Consider the following 24313-nt stretch of genomic DNA (forward strand, 5'->3'; position numbering starts at 1 on the left):
CTGCGTTCTTCGGGTTGACTGCTTAAAGCAAAGCTACTCAAACTTCAAAGGGATGACGACAGAGATGAAGTTTTACAGTCTTGATGGCTTAACATAAGTCTGTCACAGAAAGCCGGTGCTTCATTTTCTGAGTCACTTTCTCATGGTGGGAATCTGCCTTATGGTTCAGGCCTCAGGGGGCAGGGAAGGACCCTGGATTTCTTCCCTGATCTCACCAGAAGCTGCTTTGCTTGCTGCCTAGCATACTGCATATTGCATACATATTGCATAGCTGCCTACATAAGAGAGAGGCAAGAAGCTGAGGTTCTGACATTTTGCTTTTGAATTTTCTTTGAACTGTTTATCTTCTTGTGGTAATTATGACTTAACAGTAAATTGTGCCTAAAGAGATAACAGCAGAAAGAGAGCTTACGCGTCTTATGTCTTCATCCGAACCGAATTCCTCTGAACAGTGTGGCTTGACAATCTTAGAGTGGATCAGATTCTTCTGACAGACTAGATCCTATATGAGCAGATGCAGTGCATATTTTTCTGCAGTAGCCCACCACTGAAGTCACCTCGATAAACACAAAAGCAACTTAATTCTCTGGAGCTACCATTTACCTCCTAGATCATTCACAGTTTACCAGTTAATGGCAGTAGTGCTGGTGCCTATCCTATAACATGGACTATTATCTATTGTGTGTGGCCACACGGCACTTAAAAATCATGCAGACATAGTGTTATGCTGGATTCACATTATATGTTCATGATGCAATAATACTGGTTTCAAACATTATTCTTTCTAACTTTTAAAACCCAGATACAATGCAAACTTCATTGATGACACAATATATTGCATTCTCGCATCTAACACAATTGTGGATTTAGGACCAAAATCTTAGTTCACTGAAGCCAACAGGCACTTACTAACAACACTGATATATGCAAGGTTTAGCACATAAAATGAGTTTTTCCTAAGAGTATTTATGGAGTAACTATTTTAGGACTCCTTTCTTCAAAAGCAGTTAAAATCTTGATAATAGTTATTTAAAAAAAAATCATTTCATAATTTTGGCTTGGTTTTCCTTCCTTGCCTGAAAAAACAGCCCTGTTCCCTTTCCCATCATAAGGAAAAATGAAGAAATCACAAGTGCTCTTGAAGAATCTTAAAAATAGTAATTGCTACAGGAAAAGCCAGCAAAGAGTCATCAAAAAGCCCATCTCAGTTTGTGCATTTAAATGCACTATTGTGCAGAACAAGCCTTGAGAGGTGTTTTGCCTTACTTCTGTAAAGCTGGATTTAATAGGGTTATCTTAAGTTGAGGAAAGCAAAGAGGAAGAAAAAAGATGCAGCAGCCTCAGGCTGCACTTAGTTTCAGGCTCTCGAATTTGACAGAGTTCAGTGCAGCAAACTCCACTGCTCCCTCTGAATCGACAAATCCAGTGTATTACTGGAGGGGCTGCTCAGTGAAGTTCCTCTATGCAAGCGGCAAGGGATCCTTTCTCCTTAAACTGGTAGAGCTCTCAAGAAAAAATTACAGTAAGAACGAAGCACGGGATCCTTACAGAGACTTATCTAGCTTTGCAAAGTAATTCCTTTGGGCAGGAGTTTGTATTTTGTAGGAGGTGAGCATTCATCAAGGCAAGAACAACTGCGAAACAGTAAGTTAAGAAAAGTTCAAACAAGAATAGCAGACATTTTACCTTCGTAGCTCCAATCTTTGCCTCTTTCCTGGTATTGTATCCCTAGCATTCCCCTGAGCATAGGCAGCCAATCATGCACATCATCATCTATGAATAAAATAGGTAGTAATTTGTTCTTCATTAGATGCTGCCTTCTACCAAGAATCAATTTTAAAATGAAAGTTAAATGATGCTATAAGCCATGACTGCAGCTCCTGCTGTTTTTTAATTACAGACCTGGAAAGTCAAACCCTGTCTTTGTACAGTTTTTTTTGCAAGTTTTCACTTGCGCAAAACTACTGGGAAGGATGAAAATATGGTGTTATTTACTCCATAGCAGGAAATGGGAAAATGAAATAAAAACAGAATGAGGAAAAATCTACTAGATAAATGGTGGATCAAGCTATTGTTTAAGAAACCAAAACTTGCTCACACCAAACACCTCATACTTAAGTCACAAATGTTTGCCTCCACCAACTTTAACTGTTCATACGCACGGGGGCGGGGGGGGGGAATGCTGCATTAAAGGGAAAGCTTACATTAAAGAAATTAAAATATTCACAGAAACAATGCAGTAGTCCAAAGACCTCAGTAAGTTCCCCATACATTTGAGGGATTTACGAGCTCCCTGGTGAACTTACGTTCTTGTTTCAGAGCTTCACAAACATTTAGTTAATTGTCACCATCTGCCTCTACAGTAGCTCCATTTTGCAATGGGAGCACTGTGCTAGAGGTGGTGAACTTGGGGAAAGGGATAGCGAATAAGGAATAAAATGGCAAACTTTTTGATGCTTACTCTGTTGGCTTCATCTATGCCTTGTGCTACAGGGATACCCAGGGTGTCTCTAGAAATGGCTATATATGGCTACACAGCTAACATCATCTGGGACCTGTTGTGTATTTTCACTGGTGGCACTAGCATAGTGAGCAGTACTTCTAATTCTCAAAAATTACAATATATTATACCACAAATTTGAAAATCCATGTTTGTAGATTTTGTATTTTTAAAAGCCAGCACCGTCATAAGCCTTCAACACTAACAAGTTTAAATTTTAGAGGCTGCAATTTTAGCAGCCCAAAGGATTCACAGTGCAGGAGACCCACACCAAGATCAGGCAGATCTGAAAAAACCAAAGATGCCATGCACTTATCTCACAGGGAGTGGTTAACATTTCACATTTCAAATGTCCATTCAATCAAGAAGACAGAAGTAACTTTTCAAATCAATTAAAAAGACGGTATTTTCATTTAATCCAGTAACTTCCAAACTCCCGTGAGACTGAAAATACCATGGCACCATTTGCCAACTCTGTGTCTGTCTTTATACTTGGAAAAAATCTGAAACACCTTCTTTTAATACGAAAATAAAATGAGATTTTCTTCAGTTTTTCTGTAGTTATTCTAATGCACAGCTACGGGTCTCAAAGAGTTCGGGCAACAGCACTTTCCTGACTTACCAAGTACAGCATAGTTGAGGTTCTCTACAGCTTTGTTACAGAGCTATTAAGATTGGTATGAATGCAGGATGAACGGAAACACGTGTGTGTGAAAGCACTGGGGAAAAACAGCAGAACAAGGGTTAAAAGAACAGCACATACTGGTAACAAAGAACACGGTTTCCAGGACACGGCTCCCAGGGCACTGTTCCCAGCAGTGAAACTGAAGAATCTGTTTTTTTATGCCAACACTGCACTCCAGTAAGTCCCCAGCGCCAATGATTTGTCAGTGGGAGACCCTGCATGCTAACACCAGAACCGCAGCGAGGCTGCAGCAGATCACATACACGCTTTTCCTGTTAGCCCACCAAGAGGACAGACACGCTACAACTAAACAAGGAAAAACAGTGAGCAGGCTAACATTTATGGAGACTGAAGTAAGCAAGAGTGCGAAGCAAAGGACTGCCCCACAGTAACCACTGACTCCTAAATGGTACAAAGGAGCCAAAAATCCTTTGCCCCACATCTAGCTTGTTGCCTACAATGAAGAATGCCAGGAACGCGAGGAGGGCCTGCTAGGCAGCACGTCTTGCCCTCTGAGCTGCCCACAACCGCTCGTGGGCACACCGGCTGGGCACGTGGGTGAGCTTCAATGAATAAACCCTATGGGAGAAGGAGTGGGAGCAGGTCCAATGAACTTCAAGATTTTGTAAATACCTTCTCCTTCCGTACTATCTTGCACTGAGCTTGTCATACTGCTTCTCCTACACAAAAAGCAATGCAGGTCACCGTTTTCTGTTTCAGCTCCAAAGACGGAGCCAACAGGAATATAAATCTTTGAGAAGCAAGGAGGCAGAAAATGAACGCAGTCAGGCAAAGAGTGACAATGTTAACTTATGCACAGCAATATATTTCCCTTTCAGTGCTGCACTTTTTTATTTTATGCCACTGAACTGTGCCGAAAATGTAATTCAAGAGAAGCATCTACTGAAAATCTACGAGAAAATGTCCTTTTCCCACGCCTGAAGAAACAGCAAACGAACAGAACATACAGTTCTTAGAATTGTTACACTTTTTTCTTGAGAATAAAATTAAGATACCCTAAATGTTCACAACATGGGCTAATTAGAGGCTACCGGAGAACAGCAATGTACTGATAGTTAATTACTAGAACTTTTTTGAGTTCTGTGTTACTACTTACCAGCATCTTCAGTTTCTCCTTGTATAAACAGCTGTTTCCGTTGCACCAGTGTTCAGAGATACCAAAGCCATTAATCAGTACTCTGCAAATACTAGTCAATTCACTGGAAGATATAAAATGCCAGGTTGTGAGGGCACACAGAAGGTAAGGGAGAAAAAATATCTGAGCTCTGAATTTAAGTGAGTGATAGTACTAGCACTATCCACACTTTTTCCCAACTACAGTATTACAGAAAATTTGATAGACCTTCCAACCTGTGAAACTTAGCCTATACATGATGCCACATTACTGCATCCCAGAGATTAGCTGCCAACAAAACACTTAAATCGCAATTAAATTACATTAGAAGGACCTGGAGAAGGACCCTCAAAACCAAAATACAGTTTAAGATCCCTAAAGCCTTACTTCTTGTCTGTGGCAGGGCCAACTAAGGCTGCTGCTAAGGCCCAGTTTAACACCCTAGGAGCACTCTGAGTTGCCTGCAGTTGGGATGCAATTAAAAAGCCATGGGTTACCCTCACCCAGCTCTGATGTGGTACCTCACTGGCCAGCACTGCTGGGCTGGCTGATCCCAAGTCAGTCAGCTTTACTTAAAGCACTAGCAGTCTAAGCTGACCAGTTTAAGCTTTAAGTAGAAGGGAACAGGAGTAGTGCCATGGGTACCCACTAAGTGATACGGCTGAACATCCACCAGCTCTGACTGACGCTTTCACCACCATCAGGAAGGCTGTGAAACCACCCTGCGTGGTTTCACAGCCAGCCTGTTCCTGCCCCTTAGCTTTCAGATGCTGCCCATGGGGTGAGACGGAGTGATGCTACCTATGCTTTTGATCCAGACATAACAGCAGAGCCACAAATTAAAGAGCAACTTGCAGAGCTCCTGCTTTCCCTCAGGAACGACGTTACTAGTATCAGCAAGGCCAGGATTTCGTTAGAAGAAGGTGACGGGTATGGAAGAGTGAATGGAAAGAAAAGTTAGTTGTAACTACACAAAGAATTGCAAACTGAAACTCCTTCCAGGCACCCAGGGAATAACAAAAAAACCTTGGTGCAGAAAGGAAATACTTTTAGCGCTGGGTTGCAGCTCTTTATTTCTGATTCATACGTATATATGTACATACAACGATATTAGATATCCTTGTATTGCTTAATCTATAATTCAAATTGGCATAGGTCTTTTAACAAAAAAACAAATTGCAACTGTTAATTTATATTTGATCTGAGCACTCTGATACACAGTAGAAAAAAATTGTTTATAAAAGATTATATTTGTGCAATTAGATGTACTATATTCCTCTTCCAACAAACTGCTATTAATATTGATACATTATTGTTAGTATAATATATAATTGCCATAATATAACATTAAAAAAAACTTTTTCAAATATATCAATAAGCAAAGGTAACCACACCTTTTTCTTGCAACCGTTTTGCACCATCACATTGGTGCCCCATTTCATTTTCGTGTGACATTTGGCTTAAATAGACTCCTTCCATCTCAGACTGCCACTATTAGTCTGCCCACATTAATAAGATGAATTAATGGGTAGCTTTGCTGTTCAGTAATTTCACACAATACCTGTAAAATGAAATTCACCTCTGAGCTGACATCTGCCACTAAGACTCCAAACCACGTCTGCTCCATTTACGCCCCAATGAATGCATAAAGATTTATGCTGAACCTCCGCCTGGCGGTGAACTTCACTTTCAGCAAATGCTCCTCTCAGCTATAGTGTAACACAAGTCAACTGGCTCATTCTAGGTGGCTTAAACGATAGGTCTACAGAAGGTGTGACTTCATGCTATTAATTGTTTTTAATAGTTCAGATCTAGGCCAAGCTTAATTAGTATCTGGAAGTTAACACAAATATTAATTTCTACATAAAGCACTATCTCCAGTATATTACGTGGCAGCACTGTTATAAGGCAGACACAAGCCGAGGTTCAGATATCTGAGGAGCTGTGTAAACTACCAGATCCTAATTTAGGCCATGATAAGGTTAGGTTATGGAGCAGCAATAATGGTGAGCAGGATTAGGCCCTTCCCCTGTGAAAACTACCAGGAACTGACAGAACGGTGTGATAAAACAGGCTAACTAGGGTGACGGAGACACAGTGCACTGGCTTTCAGCATAAAACAAGGACTGCAGAGGTGCGGATACTTCAGTTTCGATGCTGGCAGATAAGAAAGCATTTGGCAACTTCTTGTCTTTCCGACAATTTTGTCAGTCTTTGTTAGAGCAGCTGAACTACTGGGCACACAACGATGGACACATGCTCCCTTGCCTGCAGTCTCCCTTCTTGCAAACACATGGTACAAGGTGACAGAGATGGAAACGTGCAAAACACATAATGAAAATATCAATCTTTTAAAAGAAGGGCAAAATTAATTTTCACTCACTCTCAGTTTAGCTCCTACTGAAAATCAAGGTTCCACTGTCCTGCCTCTTTCTTAAAATTTATTCCCTGCAGAACTTTTGCTCGTCTTCTCTTTAATTAATAATATTGGAAGCAGGACTAGAGTTAGTGCACACACAAAAATAGGAATGAGCAAATCATCTTGAATTGTTACTTCTAAGAATTTCTTATTTACAGACAAAGTAGAGAATCCACAGACGTAATTCTAGGGTATACGAGAATCTCTTGAATCTAAGAATAATATTTCAGACAGTGCATAATACCGTTAGTTCCATTGGGACATCCCAAAAGGAAGGTGGGTCAGCAGGTTTGGGATTGTGTGCATGCGTTTGTGTGTTAAGGGAAGGGAAAGATTTATCCAGTTCTTGGCTCTATAAAGGATACAAGCAGAATTAACTTGAGTATTATTTTGCACCCCTTTGCAAAAGAATGGTCTGAAACATTGCAGATATTTTCCATTTGAGAATCAGGACTTACTACAGTGTTTTCTGCACCAGCATGCAGGACAGCAGCAAAGAAGAAATGCTGGGTGTTTTTTTTTCTCTTGTTTATACTGGTGTGTACCATGATACAGACAACAAAATGTGTTTTAACACTTATTTTCTGATATGAAACACATTCTGAATAATACTTTGACATCTATCCCTAAAAAATGATCATGACACCCAACTGTAGATTTAAATATTTAACCTTCAGTTAAAGTTGTTAGTAGAAAGTACTAAGTATTTGTTCCACATTCATAGCATTATTAGCCTTTATCATTTGAGTTCAGATGCCATTTGAGGACTCGTAACTTAAAAAAATAAGTTCTGGAAAAACAGGTTAAGAAAACCAACAATAACAAAACAATGTTCCAAGGCTTTCAAAATATCTGACAAACATTTACAGGATTAGCTACTTTTTAAAAAGCTATCCTTAAAAAAAATAAAAATACTAAATTAAATTATGAAAATAAAATTAATTTCAGTTAGTCATTTGTCCTCTGGGAAGTCTCTTTAATGATTAATTTAGAAATATATTAGGCTTTTCTGTGGCCAAACTAAAAAGTCAGTAGGGTTAAGTGAACATGGAGACTTTTTAGACAGCAAGAAACAGACAGCAAGAGTCATTCATAAAAAAAATTCCTGCATCATTTCTCAAATTCTTTTAAAATAACAAAGTTGAAGCTGCTTTGTGAAACAAACTAGGCTAATATTTATTGTAATAATAACTATTCTGCTTTGTTATGCATAAACATTAATATGCTGAAGACAAAATTGAAACACAACCACATCCTCACGGACTCATTCACGAGGCACATTGTTGGTAAGATAGTATAATAATTTTAAACAGAAATTGCACACACTTATATAAACCAATGCTAGATGGTAGAGCTCTCTTAATCCAAACTATATTTCCAAAAACAACATACACAGCTAAGTCCAAATTTCTGCTGTTCCCATGGCAACAGGATTGGCCCTTTTGCTTTTCTTGGATTGCTGAATGGCACTGAAGAACTATAAAACAAATAAAATGAACCAAACTGCCTATTATACACCATGGCCATGGGCATCTGGGTGATGAAAGTCCATGCGAACCCTCTTCTTCAAATGCCTGCAAGCGGTGCTTTTTATTTCAGCCTCATGTCAATGCTACATATAAAAAAAAAGAAGAAGAAGAAGAAAGAAATCAGTGCTATGAAACACACTGCTACTAATTTTCCCAAATTTCAGTGCACGCAAAGTATGAAGCATCCTCATCTCTCATTTACTTTATTTATGTATTTATTACTTGTGTATTTATATACAAGTAAATTATTATTATTTTCTTGTGTAAATAATTTACACAGATCCTATCTATCTAATTTATATGGAAAATTCAGACCTTAACAGGACCTGTTATTGTTTTCTTGAAATCCATAGCTACGTTCCCAGCAACCCCAGTATGAGTAGAATTAGACACTGGATGTGGAAATGAGTAAGATACGGATGCCTCTAAAAATGTTTCTAGGACTATGGTTTTGCCATTTAGTGCAAAGAACATGTCAGCCAATTCTTTAGAAGTATTCTTTAGGGTAAGAAATTGTCATCATAAATACTGCATCAAAATACAATATTCCTTCATAGAATACATTCCTACATGAAAATTGATGACCTGTGAAGGTCACTAGCAGTTACAGAACATGCAGAAATCTTTATTGTGGATTATTTCATAACAAAAATTTTCAAAAAGTCGTCAGGTAGTACAAGAAACTCTAGCAAACGAGAGAGCATGACAATGAACAAAAGCCTTTGGAATGGATATAAAAAGGAAAACGGAAGCAAACTAAGAGCTGGGCAGACTCCAGAGAGATTCCAGCAGAAAGCATACAGAAAAAGGCTGTGCAAAAATGCCGTCATCACTGTAGTGGCATTTACAAGGGAAATCCTATTTCCTGAGGAAAAGACACCAGAAATGAATGATACAAGCACAGGAAAATTGTTGCCGCCTCTAAAGACAGACACACCATTTTGCAGAAAAAAATAGCAGGAATTAACATTATTTCAGCCCCAAACCTTACTTATTTAAGCTAAATAAAAATTTTCTTTCATATTGCTTTTTGCTGCCCAGCTTGTTTTTTGTAAAAAACAGAAAAATAGTTCATGCCACAAAAGGCCCAAAGCATAAATAAATAGTCTTTAGTATGTTATTTAATTACCGCTGCCATATTTTAAAAAAAAGTTTTAACATTGACTAATTATTGCATAAACTGTGTCTGCAAGAAAAAAAAAAAGTAGAAAGTGCTCTGTAGTTTTATGCCAACTGGTCTAATAGTAGGAATCAGGAATTTAATTTTGGGTTCTGACAGATGTATGATTTTTAACACTGTGACACTTTATTAGAGTATAATTTTATTTGAAAAAAGTGACAAAAAAAGCTCCACTTGATTCATTATTGCTCATTTACACTCATGTAAGTGACAGAACCTTCTACTGAAGAGTCGGGTTTGCTACACTATTTCCCGAGCAGCGTGCCGGTGTGACAGACCGGTGCATTTCGAGATGCCAGTGAGGCAGGTGGGCACAGCAGACCCTCCCATCGCTCCTCCCCGGTCCACCCTCGCCAGGAATGCACCCGCTGCTGCCCTGGCCATGCTGTTCGAGCAGTGAACTGCTAATGCTCGTGTGCAAATGTCACACATGGGCTACAAACCGCCCCGCTGAGGCACAGTATGAGCAGTGCAGGGTTTTCAGTTCGCCCGCCCGGGTTACAGCATTAGCAGGAAGAATGGTCTGCCACAGCGCTGGCATGTTCCCATTTCCAAGGGAATCGGTCCGGCTTGGAAAAGGGGGCAACAAAAAGACACCAGAGGTTTAGTTGGAGAAAATAAGTGTGAAAGAAGCTGAGAGGCACAAAAAGCACAGAGAAGGAAGGCCCTGAGAGCATGCCCCAGCACCCAAAGGGAGGAGTTTTGCACTGATGGTTTGCTGAGGATAACCTCAGAATTAGAACAGCAAGTTGAGCACTTTTAATGGAGCATAACACATGTGATCAGCTTCACCCTGATCATGCCGTACCTTTTCACTTCATCTTTCAAACAACTTAACCTCAATATCCTTCAGGCTAAGAACTGTATCTCTCTCTGCTTGACAAGGGTCTTTAACCTTAAACACTTCTGCAATGCAAGTATAATAAACCTTAACTTCAGCACTTCTTCTGCTTGCATATATTGAATCAAGTTGCCAGGGGAAGAGAAAAAAAAGAAAAGGGTGTTTAGGTCTCCAGAAGGCTTCATGGAGTCTACCCAGCCTCAGTTCCTAACTGCATGGTGGTGAAATTATGTTAAAATGTAATATTATCAGGCATAAATTCTTACTCCTGCTCCATTGAAGTCATTTCTGGATCATTTGAGAGGCAGCCAGCTCTGGGTGCAAGGAAAAAAGAGGTAGTAGTAAACATTTCTTCCATGTTTCTTTCTTTCTTTTATTTAGATATGAAATCAAATTTGGGGGATGTAATAACTAACTGCAGTGAGTATCTGTGACTGCACAAACACACAAACATTATTGATAGGAATGTAACAAGCTTAGTGCCTGCAACATGGATTAATCTGAGTAATACTTGTTTATAATTATTTCCATAAGTCGAGGATGGGGAATGCACTACAGTGACATCATACATTTAACAGTAACAATAATCAGCAGTGCCGCATATGAATATTTAGTTCCTCTCTCACTGCTATGCTGTAGCCTGCATCCTTTTAAATGACAGGGGTAACAAGAAAGCAGCTCGCTTTCACACAGTTTTCATTGTCATATACCCTAAAGTATTTGAAAATATTTGAATAGAAGGGATACAAGTTACATTTCATGGGTTGTTGGGTTTCTTACTTGCTTTGGGTTAATATAATATCCAGGTGGTATCAGATAATTGCTTATGTGAATTTTTGCTTCTTAGGCAATTAAGTACTGGAATCAAGAAACAGTGGCAAGTGTTTGGGGTATTTCTCTGTGGCATTTCTCTCTGGTGATTTTAAAAGCCAAGCTCAGGAGAACTGGAGGAAAATGTGTACCACAAAAGTGGAGACATCGTGAAAAAAAAAAAAAAAAAGGTAAGAGAAAGAAGGAGCTGTGAGGTAGAAATTCCGAAATGCTCAAGTTAAAGGTAGGAGACTGAAAAGAAACTTCAAAACCAGAATCTTAGGTTACAAAAACCCCAGGGAAAGTGTCACATGAGAAGCCACCGACACAGCACCCTGCTCTGGAAGGCGGTGCACAATGCACACGCAGAGAAAGCGCCCAGGTAAGTTCTTTCTAAGGGCAGTGTAGCAAGTGAAGGATTGCATACTTCCAGTTCAGGATCTCTGTGGTACTTCATCACATTCTGCCTCAGCATGTCAAAGTCAGAGTAGAGACTTCGGAGTTTAAAATATCTGAACATCAGCTGAGACATTGCTTTATAAATGGAACTTCGACAACGCAATATTATCAAGTATTAATCCACTGATCCATCCAACTAGCAGGTGGAGACACAGGGCTGCCTTAACTGAGCGTGAGATAGAATAGCCATCCTTAGCTCAGCAAATTGCTGTAAAATGTCAGTTTTAAAAAGAAGTGCCTCATAAAAAAAATATATGAATCATCTGACATAATGGACAAAGGAGAGAAAATGTTTAATGAACCAGTTAACTGAGTAAAAAAGTGATTTCGGTCCTTTCTGTGGCTGTAAAAATATTCACCAATAACAAAAATGTTTTTTACAGTCTAAGAATATGATTATTCCTTACTGAGACCCAACTGTAAAAAGGCAGGCTGCATATAGTGAGAAAGGAAGTCAATTCACAAATGTGGCAACTCACACAGTAACCAAAACAATGAGCTGACTGCTATACCAAACACATCATATACCGTTGCATTCAATCCATTCCTGTGAACCAAGCAAATACAATGCCAGCATCTAGCTGAAAACTATCTTACTTAGCTGTTTCTGAAGCTTCCCTTAGCTCTTCATCCAGTCTGCGTGAGTAAAAGTTATTGATATAAAGAAACAAAGAAGCAAGCAGAGCATAAGAGAAAAGCAGAGCAATAGCAGAGCAAAGAACAAATACTGTACATGCTTCTAAAATAGGCACCCACTATTACGCACTGACCCTAAAGCTCTTCAGTTCAATATAATACCACTTACTCTCGTTCTTAACCCCCCTTTAATTTGTAACTCCTTATTTAGCTCATTTGGAGGCAGAAACATAAAAGCAGCAGGGATCTGAGGCATGCTCAGTGGACAGAGCTGAAAGCATTCAGTTGCTCCATCAGATAGAATTAAATTAGCTGCAGCCTGGCCAAGTCAAGGGCATTTACAGTTTAGTTAGTTTTACTTGCAAAGGAGGCTGATCTCAATAGCTTGAAAGGGAAAGTAAGATTGCAAACTATTGCAAGGCTTCTCTCATTCAGCTGTTGAGGTCATCTCCTGGTGGAAGGCTACATCACACAGTTTTACTCCATTATGAGCAGTAGCACAGGCTAGAAAGCAAGTTTTACCTCATTCTTCTCTTAAAATACTTCTCTTCATCATACCTTACAAGGTAAGAGTGGGTGAAAGAAAAAAAAAAAGATGTACAAGTTTGTATGATAAAACAGGCACACTGTACCTCACTTCAGTAAAAGCTACCAAGCAACCACAAAAAAACCCCCAAATCGTGGCATAAACCTATGTCCTCTCTATAGGTGGAATTCTTTCTGTCCATAGTGATATTTTTGCTCTTGCCAGTGGAGCAAATACAATGCAGAAAGCTGCATTTTATTTTGCTACAGGAATCTTTCTCAATTCAAAGCAGAAATAAAACTACCAGCTGGAACACACCTCTGCTGTGACCTCTGCTCTTTTCCCTTTTGACATTGGAATATCCACTCACAGTGCCTTGAATGCGGACATCCACTAAATCTTCATACCATGACATCTTGAAAATGCCTGCCACCAATGGGCACACTAGTGACCTTTTCATTTTTTTCTTCAGTGCAATCAAGATCTGTCCTCTGCAGCTGATGACAAGAAGTAAGCAGTTCCCTAGAATTTCTTAAGCTCTAAATCCTAAAGTTTCTTCGGTGCTGGGAACCTTTCACCTTTGGTCTGAGAGTTGAATGGACTTTCCAAGGAGTTTTGGTGTACAGGGAAGAAAAGACATCATAGCATAACAATAAAACAAAGCAAGAAGTAGAAAGAGTGGAAAGCACTAAAGTATCAGGTTAAGGTCTTTATCAAAGGCAACTATAAGAAACTACAATGTTTCAGGAATCAGAAGAGGAAGGGAGGAAGAAAGGGTAAAAGAATTTTAGGTATGTTAAAACATTCTGGACATCTTTTTAGCAGCCCATCTCTTACCCCTCTCATACCACCTCTTACCCTAAATTCTTTGCAATTACTCTACCTATAACGTAATTACAGAAGCAAATAAACTTGAATGAAACTCCCTTTGACCCCCCATTTCAAGACAGCAATTTACTAATTTCACAAGTGCTGCTGCAGAATTGAGCTTCCCACTTGCTCTCTGGAATTGAAGCACAAGAGGACCTAACGTCAAAGCAACCACCAGTCTGATGAAGGAAACTGTGCTGCTTTCACAGCTACTGGCGGACAGCTACGAAAACTCCTGCCTGGGTTGAAGAGATCTGTAACAGCTCCATACCTAGTCACTGATAAACCGTAAGGAAAAGATAATCAGATACCTCCCTATTTACTCATCAAAACAGTTTCTTGGACAGAATCTTTGCATTTATTGAAAATTTAGTACACTTGACACACAGAAGTAAAAAATATTGCATTCCTTGACAGCATATCTTTGTAATAATGAGCTATAATGACCCACTGTGATTGATTTCCAATGTTTTAAGCTTGGTGTATCATTTCAGTTTGTTGTTTTCTGGCCTCAAAAAAGCCACTTTAGGTGATCAACTTCAGATCAACTTCTTAATAAAATTTTTTTAACAGGTATCTTTCCTTTAGAAAAATTTGCATTTAGAAAACCTTTACACACGAAAGGCAAGAATGGAAACACTGCCTTTCAATCTGGTTATGGGTTAAATCATGACCAATCAACTAGAAAAGGAAAGGTGAACCTATGGACTTTCAGTGGATTTCTACTAAACTGCTATCTTTAGAACTATTGTTTCAGTTCAAAGCTCTGTATGACTAAAACCTAAAAGCACAGTAAGACCTAGAGGTAAAAGTTATGGAAAAATATGGTATAAGGGATACCTGTGGAAGTGTACAGGTTTCCTGTTTTCCTTCTGGGTTATGATTAGTGAGCGAAGAGTTCATTCCAATTCTGATTATATAGTCATAAGTGTGATGAAGGGACTTTGATTCTGAAAGTTTGTCTTCATTTTACCAGCTGTTTCATTTGGTCCAGTACAAAACTACAAACTTTAGTTCCCTTAGGAATACATACCCCTTCTGGTTTGTTTTTCAATGACAAAATGTTTTCCTCCTTCAGGGTTTGCTAGTGGAATTCTTGTAAAACAAAATTTAAGTATTTGTAATAAAATCACATGGAAGTTTTTAAATTTTCTTACAGACTCTCAAACGCCACTATGCCTAAATAGGACTTGGAAAGTAAAACCTGGTTATACTTCTGGCTCGTAGACAACCTGATTAGTTAGTGGAAATACTTTCCATTAGCACAAGTACACCACTTACTTGACAATACTCTCTGGTATGTGCACATATTCCATTGGAATCATTTCACGGAGCTCTGCCAATGTGCTGACGTACTGTATCTTACTGCTGAACTTCGAGCTGAAACACAGAAACAGCGTAAGTAAATTGAGTTTCCTCCACAAAATCTCCCACGATTGGAAAAAATAAACAAAGAGAAGACATTTACTTCTAATCTAAGCATTTGCCTATTCATATTCCAGTTATATATAACTATTTAAGAGTTATATAGTTCTGATGATCATTAACATATCTGTGTTCTAGTGGGGCTGAAATCAGGCCTAGACCTTTTGCTGTTCTTTGCCAGGCAGCATCACAATATTTAGGACACCATTATAAATTGTAATGCCTACTTATTAGGCAACGCAATTGGTTTTACAGTTTGAAGATGATGTATTCAAATTCTAAAATGAACCAAATCCCCTGCAGCATACTTAGACCGAAAAAAAGATGAGAAGCATTCACTTCAGCTGATCATGATGAATTAGCATTTAGATTTAACCATGACTCCCAACCAAACAGAATGCAGCTTAACTTCCACTTTTGTTTGGATGAGTACAGATCTGACTGAGTATATGCAAGTCTATTCTTAGTGTAGGGCCTTATCATGAGGAAATATTTCCCTTGCTTAGTTCAGTCTGTGCTGTATGATCATTTATTACGTTTGAGAAATGATCCTACAGAAAAATCTAAACCATTCAGAAAATACATTTAAAAAAAATCAAGACTATTCACTTGTTTAATCTGATTTATTGATATGTAACAGTCTATAAGGAATGTATCTTTTTCATTTGACTCAAAGCAATTTTCCAAATCCAGCTCTGATCATATTTAGACAGTCTTTTAACATCACTGACAGTGACGAATGCATATTAAGAATGAATGTTCTTAAGTCTAGGCCATGAAAAACAGAATATATTGTTCCTATTTACCACTGATTCATGGATATGATCAGACAACACAAAGCATCTGAAATAGCTCTTATCCAAAAGTTACTGCCCCTTGCCTTACCACATTTATCTTCTTAATCAAAGAAAGTAAGACAACTAAAACAGGAATCCATCAAGGTATTGTAAATAGGTGTTTGAGCTCATTCATTTTACTTTGCATTTGTAACAGATGAGCATCATTAGGGGCACACAGCTGCCACATGCTAATCTCAGATTTTAAGATGCATGAATCACTCATAATTGTCTGATCAAAGCCATGATAACTTATAGATAATTCTTAGCATTTTATTAGAAATGTTAATCACAGTCTAGATCATCTGAACTGCCAGTTGAAGCAACTTGGCAAGCAGCAACCTGATCTGGAAACATCTAAAGACTGAAAAAAAACCCAAAAAATAAAATTGTGTAGAGGTTGTTTTTCCACTTGGGGTTTCTCCGGGGTCCACTAATTCCACAACAGTGACTGATTTTTACCTAACTGCTTCATGTGGAAGTCTATGTATTGGCATCCCAAATATATGCCTAAAATAAGAAGTCCTTGCTTCTTTCTGACTTTAGGCGAGGTATGCTGCCACTCTGTTAACTTTCTACTGCTTAAATATTTCCATCAAATGCCGAAAATCTTTCACAGACACTTATTTTATTAAAAACCTAATTTCCTGCCTAACACAGCTAAAATGATCTCTGCTGTGACTAACTGATCCATAAATGATATCCAGGACCTGAATCCAGCTTTTTTTTCTATCTTTGCAACCAATGTATTTTTCTTCTTTTTGGCCTCCCTGGGCTTTTTATTCAGTTTCCTCACACAGCTATTCTGTCCTCAGTGAGGGTTCAAATACCTCTCACCCTCAACTCTTCTTCGGCCTAACGACATATTAACTATGTGTACTGCCCATCTTTTCACAGCTCCCATTTGTACTTTCTTTTACTTCTAACAGAGACTCAATCTACTTCTTGGCTGAAATGGAATTTTTAATTGGTTCTATTTTCTCAAGTTCTGTACTATTAACTCTCTTCACCAAACTCGGTTTATAAGCAACTTTTTCCCCAGTTTGGCAATGCAATGCCTGTGGTCACTGCTACTCCGTATGGCCATCTAGAACAAATGACTCACACATTGATAGAGGCATCGCGTCTTTGATTTTGTTTTAATTTTACTGCCCACCTTTTCCCTGGGAGGAAATAGGGTGCCAACAGATTATCTCAGACACCAAAGGCAACTGAATCAATCTCCCATGACTACTATTGCTAATTTTACCTACTGCATCCCTGTTAAACTGTTTTTCTTAGTTCTCACTTTCTGCTTGGTATTAAAGTCACCATATCAGAAAGAATAAGCTTTGTTATGATATTCTGTCTGTCACGCTTTGGCAGCGATGGGAGAACTTGTTTGCTTCTCCATGCTCAGATTCCCCTGCCAGGACAGAGCACCCCATGACCAACACCTTTGGTGCTCTTGTCTGTAGCCTGGGGGCAGATTTCTCTGCAGTCTGTCATGATGTACGTTATTTTGTGTAACTTGTGTAGATGAGAGGCATCTTTTCTTGCTTGGAAGCAACTCTTTTTCACATCTGTCAGTCCACTCTCTCTGATCGCAGGATTTCAATTGCATACTTGTCCATCTCCTTCAACAATCTGCAAGTTCTTCAGTGTCTGAAACATTTCCTTGCTTTTTTACTGATCAAAGAATTATTTTTGGTGGCGGAAAAACTTTTTTGGAACCTGGCCTCCTAAGCCTTCAAACAGCTCAGGGTGCTGGAAGTCTTCTTGGCTAAGCAGAATTTTTATTTTTATTTTTTAACCAGAATTGCAGCTTAATCTTGTTCTGTAGCCACATTTTTTTTAATAAGGTGATAAATTTCCAGTTCTGCATGCACATATGGGCATATGATATCATGCCTGCAATGTATGCACTGTTTACTCCTTTTAATCATCATTCAACTTTTCTTCCAATCAGAAGAGTGGGAAGTCAACTTCAGCTGCCAAAATCCCAGCAGGAACTGTAAAATGAGTACCTTTCAGTGGAACATTAACAGCCATGTTTGATCATTTAAGAGTCTCAGTATTTTAGGGACAAAGAAAATAACAATATTCACCGCGTACCTTATAAAAGGTCGTGTCACAGCCAGAATTGTCCTGATAAACCATGATGGATGGACAATTATAAATGATTTCAAGTTCTTCCTTAATCTAAGACAAAAGGAAACACATTTCATTAAAAAAATATAAAACATACAGAAAGATCATATACAGTGAACGCTGTCATACAGGGGAGCAACAGACATTGTTAGAGCTTAAAACAATGGCTGTGGATCAGAAAGGAAAATACTGCTCACCGCCGATCAATCATTTGGTAACATTTTTTCATCCAACCAAGTCCTGGCATCCTCCTTCTTGGTGTTGCTCCATTCAAGTAGACAATCATGTAGTCTTCGGCTACCATCAGTTCTAAGGTACTTATTACATATCTGAAAAAAGAACAGAAGCAAGTGGGCACATTTTTTTACATTATCCATTTAAACCTAATCAAAACCAAATCTCAAAACCATTGAGAAAATTCTCATCAGTATGTTTGTTCAAAGCAAAAATAATAAGGATCAGGAGAGAAACTTGTCTATAATTCTTGTGATCCTCAGATCACCATTACTGGGTCTGTGACTGCCAACTACAAACCTTTTGAATCTCAAAGCTAACAGAAGTTGTCCATCAACCTGCCTTCTGAGGGGATGCCAACTCCATGGCATCACTTCATTTTGTGAGCACAACACTCCAAATACTCATCAAATTCCTGAGCTCTACAATAAGTATTCAGACAGACCAGCATTCCCAGGGCAATATCCATGTCACCTAGGAGAGCAGGGTGTTCAGTCAAATGAAAGGGTAGCTTTAAATTTTTGTCTGGGACTATAAAAGCAGACGCTCTGTCCGGTTTCACTAGTCCCCACCTAACTGGGGAGGAATTCATCATAACAACATGCAAATTGCTCTCTCTCCTGTCCAGTCCCAAGGCATGTCTGTATAAAAACTGCAGTGAAACATCACTGAGCTTCATCTCAGAAAGCCTAATGCTTGAGAGTTCTTGTTACAAAAGGCAGCTCTATCCCTGCATAAATAGCCCCCTGCACAGGCGTATGTGAATAACAGGATTTAATCTGACCCTTAAGTTCCTCAAAATGCAGTTTCTTTAAAACAAGAATAGGAAATTGAATTCTCAACACAGGGAATGTTATCTTAAACAGACAGAAAGTAGGCAGCAACTAATTGAGTAGTTCCATTTGATGAATTCCATCTAACTCACTACTCACTCCATGCTTTTCCGTGCTCTCTCTCTCATCTTCCACTTGCACGTTGTCTATTTTGCCCCACATTTGTAAAGGCTCCTGTCCATCAGTGAGATATGAAAGTGTGGGCTTGTACAGCCAAGACAGTGGCTGCTCCATGGGAAATGAAGCCAGCAGCAGTGAGCAGCAAGTCCTGCATTTGCAGTGTGCAATCTGGAGTCACTGTGCAGTCTAGATCTCTCTGCAAGTGCACGGGGATGTCAAGCTCTCTTGAAAACCTTACCTATTTCATGCTAGCAAGTTATTTATTTGAAAAATAATTTTATTATTTGAGAAGATGTGAAGAATTTTTCTCATTGACTAGAACAATTCACCCATTCTGAAAGCAAAATCACTGTTTCTGAATTTCAAAGTGTAGTATTTCTGAGTTGTAACTCTTTAAGAAACTTTTAATTTCTAGACTGTACCAGGTAGCCACAAATGAAACAGCAGAATTTTCTGTGTGGATCTGCAGCATCCAAAAGAAGTGCTTTGGAAGGTGCTGTCTCAGAGGTTGAGTTTTGGCTCACTTAAAGACAATTTTACAGGATTGGTCAAGGTAACAAATAGGAAGAAAATACCTAGAAACGTGAAGGGAATCCAGAGGGCAATGAAATTGCAGAATACACGAACAATTGAGGATAATTTTTAATTACAAACTAGAGGGGGCTTGCACACTGCAGCTGCAGGATTATTTAAGGGAAACATGCTATATAAAAAATGGGAAGAGATTTAATGACTTGCAGGTCTCCATACCGCTATATGACTTAATAGTAAAGAGCTCACATATATTAAAATATATATATCAGTTATTGGCCATGTTGTAAATTGTTAAGCTCCCTCTATTTCAAAGCAACTAATAGGCTTATATGTAAAAGAAAGGGATAATCTGACAATTTCTTTTCTAGTTCTTGTTATGCTAGAGAGAATTATGTATCTCTCTGTCTTAAAACAAGCTGAAGGTGAGCAGCCAAAGTGAATTCTCTGTTACACTACCCCAACAGAGACAGTGGGATGTAAAATATACTTTGACCATATCCTTAAGGGAAGTGGAAAAGCCTCTTGAGGCTTGAAAAGGCTTCCTCTGCGAAGTCCATTTACCCGCAATTCTATCTTTGAAAAGGGGTCTTCAGTGAAGTCAAAGAAAAACTGTTTAATGTCAGTCACGGTTATCGGCACATTTATTTTCTAGTTGTCAGCTTAAAACTACTGTAGGAATTCTTCACTGGGCATTGTGTAAATCTGGTACTGTAGATGACATGGGGGACCTAGAGACCTCTTTACCAGATGAATGCTAGCAGTTGGTCTGACCTGGAACGGAACCGCTCGCTCTTGTTTCTCACATGTAGACACAACATTGAGGGCTCTGGCTATGTCCATACACATCTTCATGGGCTGGAATTTTGTGGGGCCTGGGTCTGTGCTCTTGCAGTGAGGCCTGGCACCTTGTAAGCAGCAAATGGTGAAGGCCAGGCCTCCAGTAGCTTTGAGACTGACTTATTGGGTTTTAGCATATACAGCCCTGGAATGATTGATTTTTCAACAGCTGTAACTGGAACTAGCTGCAGTCTGTTCAGGGGAGTTGCCTTCACAATTTTTGGCTGCCAAGCTAGGTTGTTATTAGCAGTAATTTTTCTTGTTAAAAGCTGTGATAAATTTGGGTTCACTTGGCAAAATTTGTGTCCAGCCCAACAGGTCTCCACTATTTTTAATAACTGATTTGGGAGCAGCTGAAGTCAAGAAAAGTACTTTGAGCTGTTTGTATCAGCAAATGTCATTTATCCTGTATTTTTAAAACAAGTGTCAGCAAATGCCCCTGTAACTCCTAAAACAATGACAACCTATATTCAAAATATAATACATAGTGATACATCCCAGTAATAGATAATACACAATGACACTGAAAAACAGTCTGGTGATCTAGGTCCCTGCTGACTGTTCTCAGCAAGTGCTGGAAATCACTGGTGAAACAGTGCAATCCTTGTAGGTCCAAGAAGCTGCAGATACTATATCCCTTGTCATTTAGGGAATTATTATAATCAGATTTGGTCCTGACAAATACACCTTAATTTTGGGGGGCAAGTAGATAAAGAATGCCTACATCATACTCCACTGAGCAGTATACCTAAAATTGCTATTTTACTTGTCATTCAGATCACTTCCCCTCTAATGACCCAAATTACCTCTTAATTAAAGACAGGTTCTCTCTCACTACATAATTATGAGTACTAACTCAAAAGTCTGTCACATTGCTACATATCACTCACAGGAAAAGATTTTCCATGACATAGTTGTAATCAGTTCGACTGCTGTCTGGCAAGAAGCATGCAGCAAACACAATGATAGCATTCAGACCATCACCATAGTATCCTGTGGAACAAACAAAAAGGCATTTTTATCTTTGTCAAAGGCTCTAAACAAGATAAATTTAAAAAGAAATCTCAGAGTCCTGGAATAGAGTGTATATGTCAATACTGAAGAAGCCTGAAAACGAATGAACTACCATCAAGTGATAAGGAAGTAGGACAGTCTGTTATACCGAATTCCTAGAAAACATGCTTAGCACTACCATGAATAAACTTTTTATAGAAGCCAGTGAGAAAACTCCTTCTGCTTTGTTAATAACACAATCTTACATGAAGCCCTGGTTCACTGCATCTCTACTGTAATCATGCGCTGAATGTTCCCCCTAGCAGGAAGAAAAAATGGCTGAAGAAAACATCCTACACTTATTCTCCAGTGTCTTTTGAATTTGGATTTTGATAGTCTCACCATCCAACTTTAGTTTGTCTGTGCAGCTCCAAAGGCCTCATGATACCACAGCTACGATTGCACCCCACTATGCTTTAAAAGTTCCTGGGGATCAGTTCAATCCTTTGCTGCAAGCTTTGTGGAAAATACTTGTTAGCCTGGACAGTCCAGTTGCCCAATGCTGGCCTTCTCTTGGCTCCAGCAGGGCCCAAAAACAGCTGTAAAGCCCCAAAGCTGCTAGGCCCCAGCACAGTTGCTTGGTACACGTAACAGAAAGGGAAAATACGCAAAATGTATGCTTTATTAATACTGATCAGCCTTTTCCACAATCTTTTACAATCCCTATGGGCTTCTGTGGTACGACTAATAAATATAAAATATTCCTGCATTACAGTTGAAGCCCGGGGATTCATTTAAAAGATGTGTGTAATCATGAGGGAATTTATAAAGATATCATAGAAATGGTTGTACTGAAAGAGCACTAGTGATGCACAGTGACAGAGGCTGGATATACTTGGAGGAAGACCTGAAAGACAGAAGGCTGGGAGAAACTAACCTTGATGCAGTTTCTCCTTTCTCACTGAGCACCTAAGCTGAGTCTTAGCTAGCTGAAATAAGAAGTAGAAGATATTTATGTTAAACAAGTCTCTCCTTACATTTTAATCCCCATTATCTTTATGGCTTTGAAGAAATCTTTTTTTAAAGACTCCAGAATCCCTGGCAAAGTGCCTCAAGCCACCTGTCCATGAAGTAATTCATGCTACGAAGAGGCACTGTTGAGTAACCTTAACACAATCCCAGTCAAAAGGGGAAAGAACAGAGGCTCTTCATTCAGGGCTCTCAGCTGTTCCTACAAGGACATAAAACATCATTGCCTCCCTTTTTACAAAGGGCAGCCATTAAAAAGGACAAGCCTCAGAGAGAAAAATCTGCATGTCAGAAGTAAGCCTCCTGCCTTGAGCCATATTGCTTCAAATCAAGTCTTGGCAAAGCAGCCTGCTGAAAGATGATATTGAGCTTTTTTCTTCCTGAATTTGATTTGGCAGATTTGACTAAATATAATGCACTAGATAAGCTGATGGTACATATTTATTTTGCCAACATCAAATTAAGAATGCTAGCCTAGACCTCATCCACTGCAAAATAATTTGGACACTGCAGGAGGCTATATATCCTTAGCTTTAACTCCATCCCCCCCATGATGCTGGCATCTCCTGTCTTTCCAGTACTGTGCAGTGGCTCTCAGAGGCCAGAAACCAGCCAATCTACAGATATGCTTCCAGAGCTAGAGGGAAGCCACTGTACAACAGCTGCCCAGCATGTGCGCTCTGTCTTCTGCAATCCCATGCTGCAGCCTTACAGCCCATGCTGTTGGGGGACAGCGGCAGGTAGAAGAGCACAGGACGAGGGTCTGAGTTCAAGCCAAACAGCAATGTGCATATAACCAGGGTAAGCCACATAACATAGCATGGTGTGGGAGAGCTTCATTGCATGTTAGGAACAGCTAAGAAGGACAGCCTAGGTAGAGATACAGGTATGGCTGATTGACTCTGGTGTACCAGAGAAGATCTCATAGTTACATTCAAAGAGCGGCATTGCGTTCTCTAGCAGGAATGTATGCAGTGATGGGGGAAGAAACTCCAGTCCTATTTTCAGCACCTTCACCTTCTAGAAGTGTAATATGAAGGAATACACCAGTCTTCCCAAAAGGAACGACGAGAAAACAACCCTGCCTCCCACACTCGCCACTTTATTTTACTCTCTGATATGGTCTGTCTTACCAGTTAGACCCGCACATTTCCAGAGAGACAGTGGTCAGTTCACCTAGCCCATCCTAGCTAATTGCTGAGCTGAATCATTAGGGAATAAGGCAGTAGTTTTTTCCTCTGCTTTTCAGATAGGGAGGGGACTTCCTTATATAATTTTTTAAATATAAATCCTTAAGAGATTTTCAGGACAACTAACACCATGCTGTCACAAGGCAGTCCTTCCAACTGGCTCGGGAGTTTGGCAGCGGAGCATATTGTGGCAGGTGTGTCCACAAAACTACTCATCCAGTTCGCAGTTGTAAAGCAAAATGATTATGTGCAGCTGCCACCTCTCTAACAGCACACACAAGAAAAATCCATAAATCAGTTCAAACCACCTTTTCATATGCTTGCTTGTAGACAAGGAACATTCAGCCAACGGAGAGGTGCTTTTTAAATCATCACTAGAAGCCACTAACAGCCATTTGCCTAAATTCTCAGTCAGTCTACACAAAGAGACAGATCACTGAGAAATTTCCCCACTGACATAAGTGGAACGAAATCTCATTCCTAGACTGCCAAGCTATATCTACTCTCCTCTTTTCTATTTCGTAGCTATCACCTCGATTCTGAACTAAACATTACCTACTGT

General features: G+C 39.3%; 1 protein-coding gene across 5 annotated transcripts in view; it reads right to left on the reverse strand.

The window, feature by feature from the left end:
- Positions 1-5364: 5364 nt before the first annotated feature.
- LOC112983243 (prune homolog 2 with BCH domain) overlaps positions 5365-24313 on the reverse strand; it is a 139630-nt gene continuing 120681 nt past the window's right edge. Inside the window, exons 13-20 of one of the 5 annotated variants that reach the window (XM_064501911.1) lie at positions 21430-21532; positions 18179-18310; positions 17946-18032; positions 14872-14970; positions 12717-12752; positions 12156-12194; positions 10556-10603; positions 5365-8351 (exon numbers count right to left, since the gene is read on the reverse strand). In XM_064501911.1, coding sequence (XP_064357981.1) covers positions 8330-8351; positions 10556-10603; positions 12156-12194; positions 12717-12752; positions 14872-14970; positions 17946-18032; positions 18179-18310; positions 21430-21532 — 566 coding nt within the window. In that variant the 3' untranslated portion in view covers positions 5365-8329. The remainder of the gene's footprint in view (positions 8352-10555; positions 10604-12155; positions 12195-12716; positions 12753-14871; positions 14971-17945; positions 18033-18178; positions 18311-21429; positions 21533-24313) is intronic. The other 4 variants (XM_064501912.1, XM_064501913.1, XM_064501916.1 and 1 more) reach the window with 4 other exon arrangements.

Source organism: Dromaius novaehollandiae, chromosome Z (assembly GCF_036370855.1).
Source record: "Dromaius novaehollandiae isolate bDroNov1 chromosome Z, bDroNov1.hap1, whole genome shotgun sequence".
NCBI lineage: Eukaryota > Metazoa > Chordata > Aves > Casuariiformes > Dromaiidae > Dromaius > Dromaius novaehollandiae.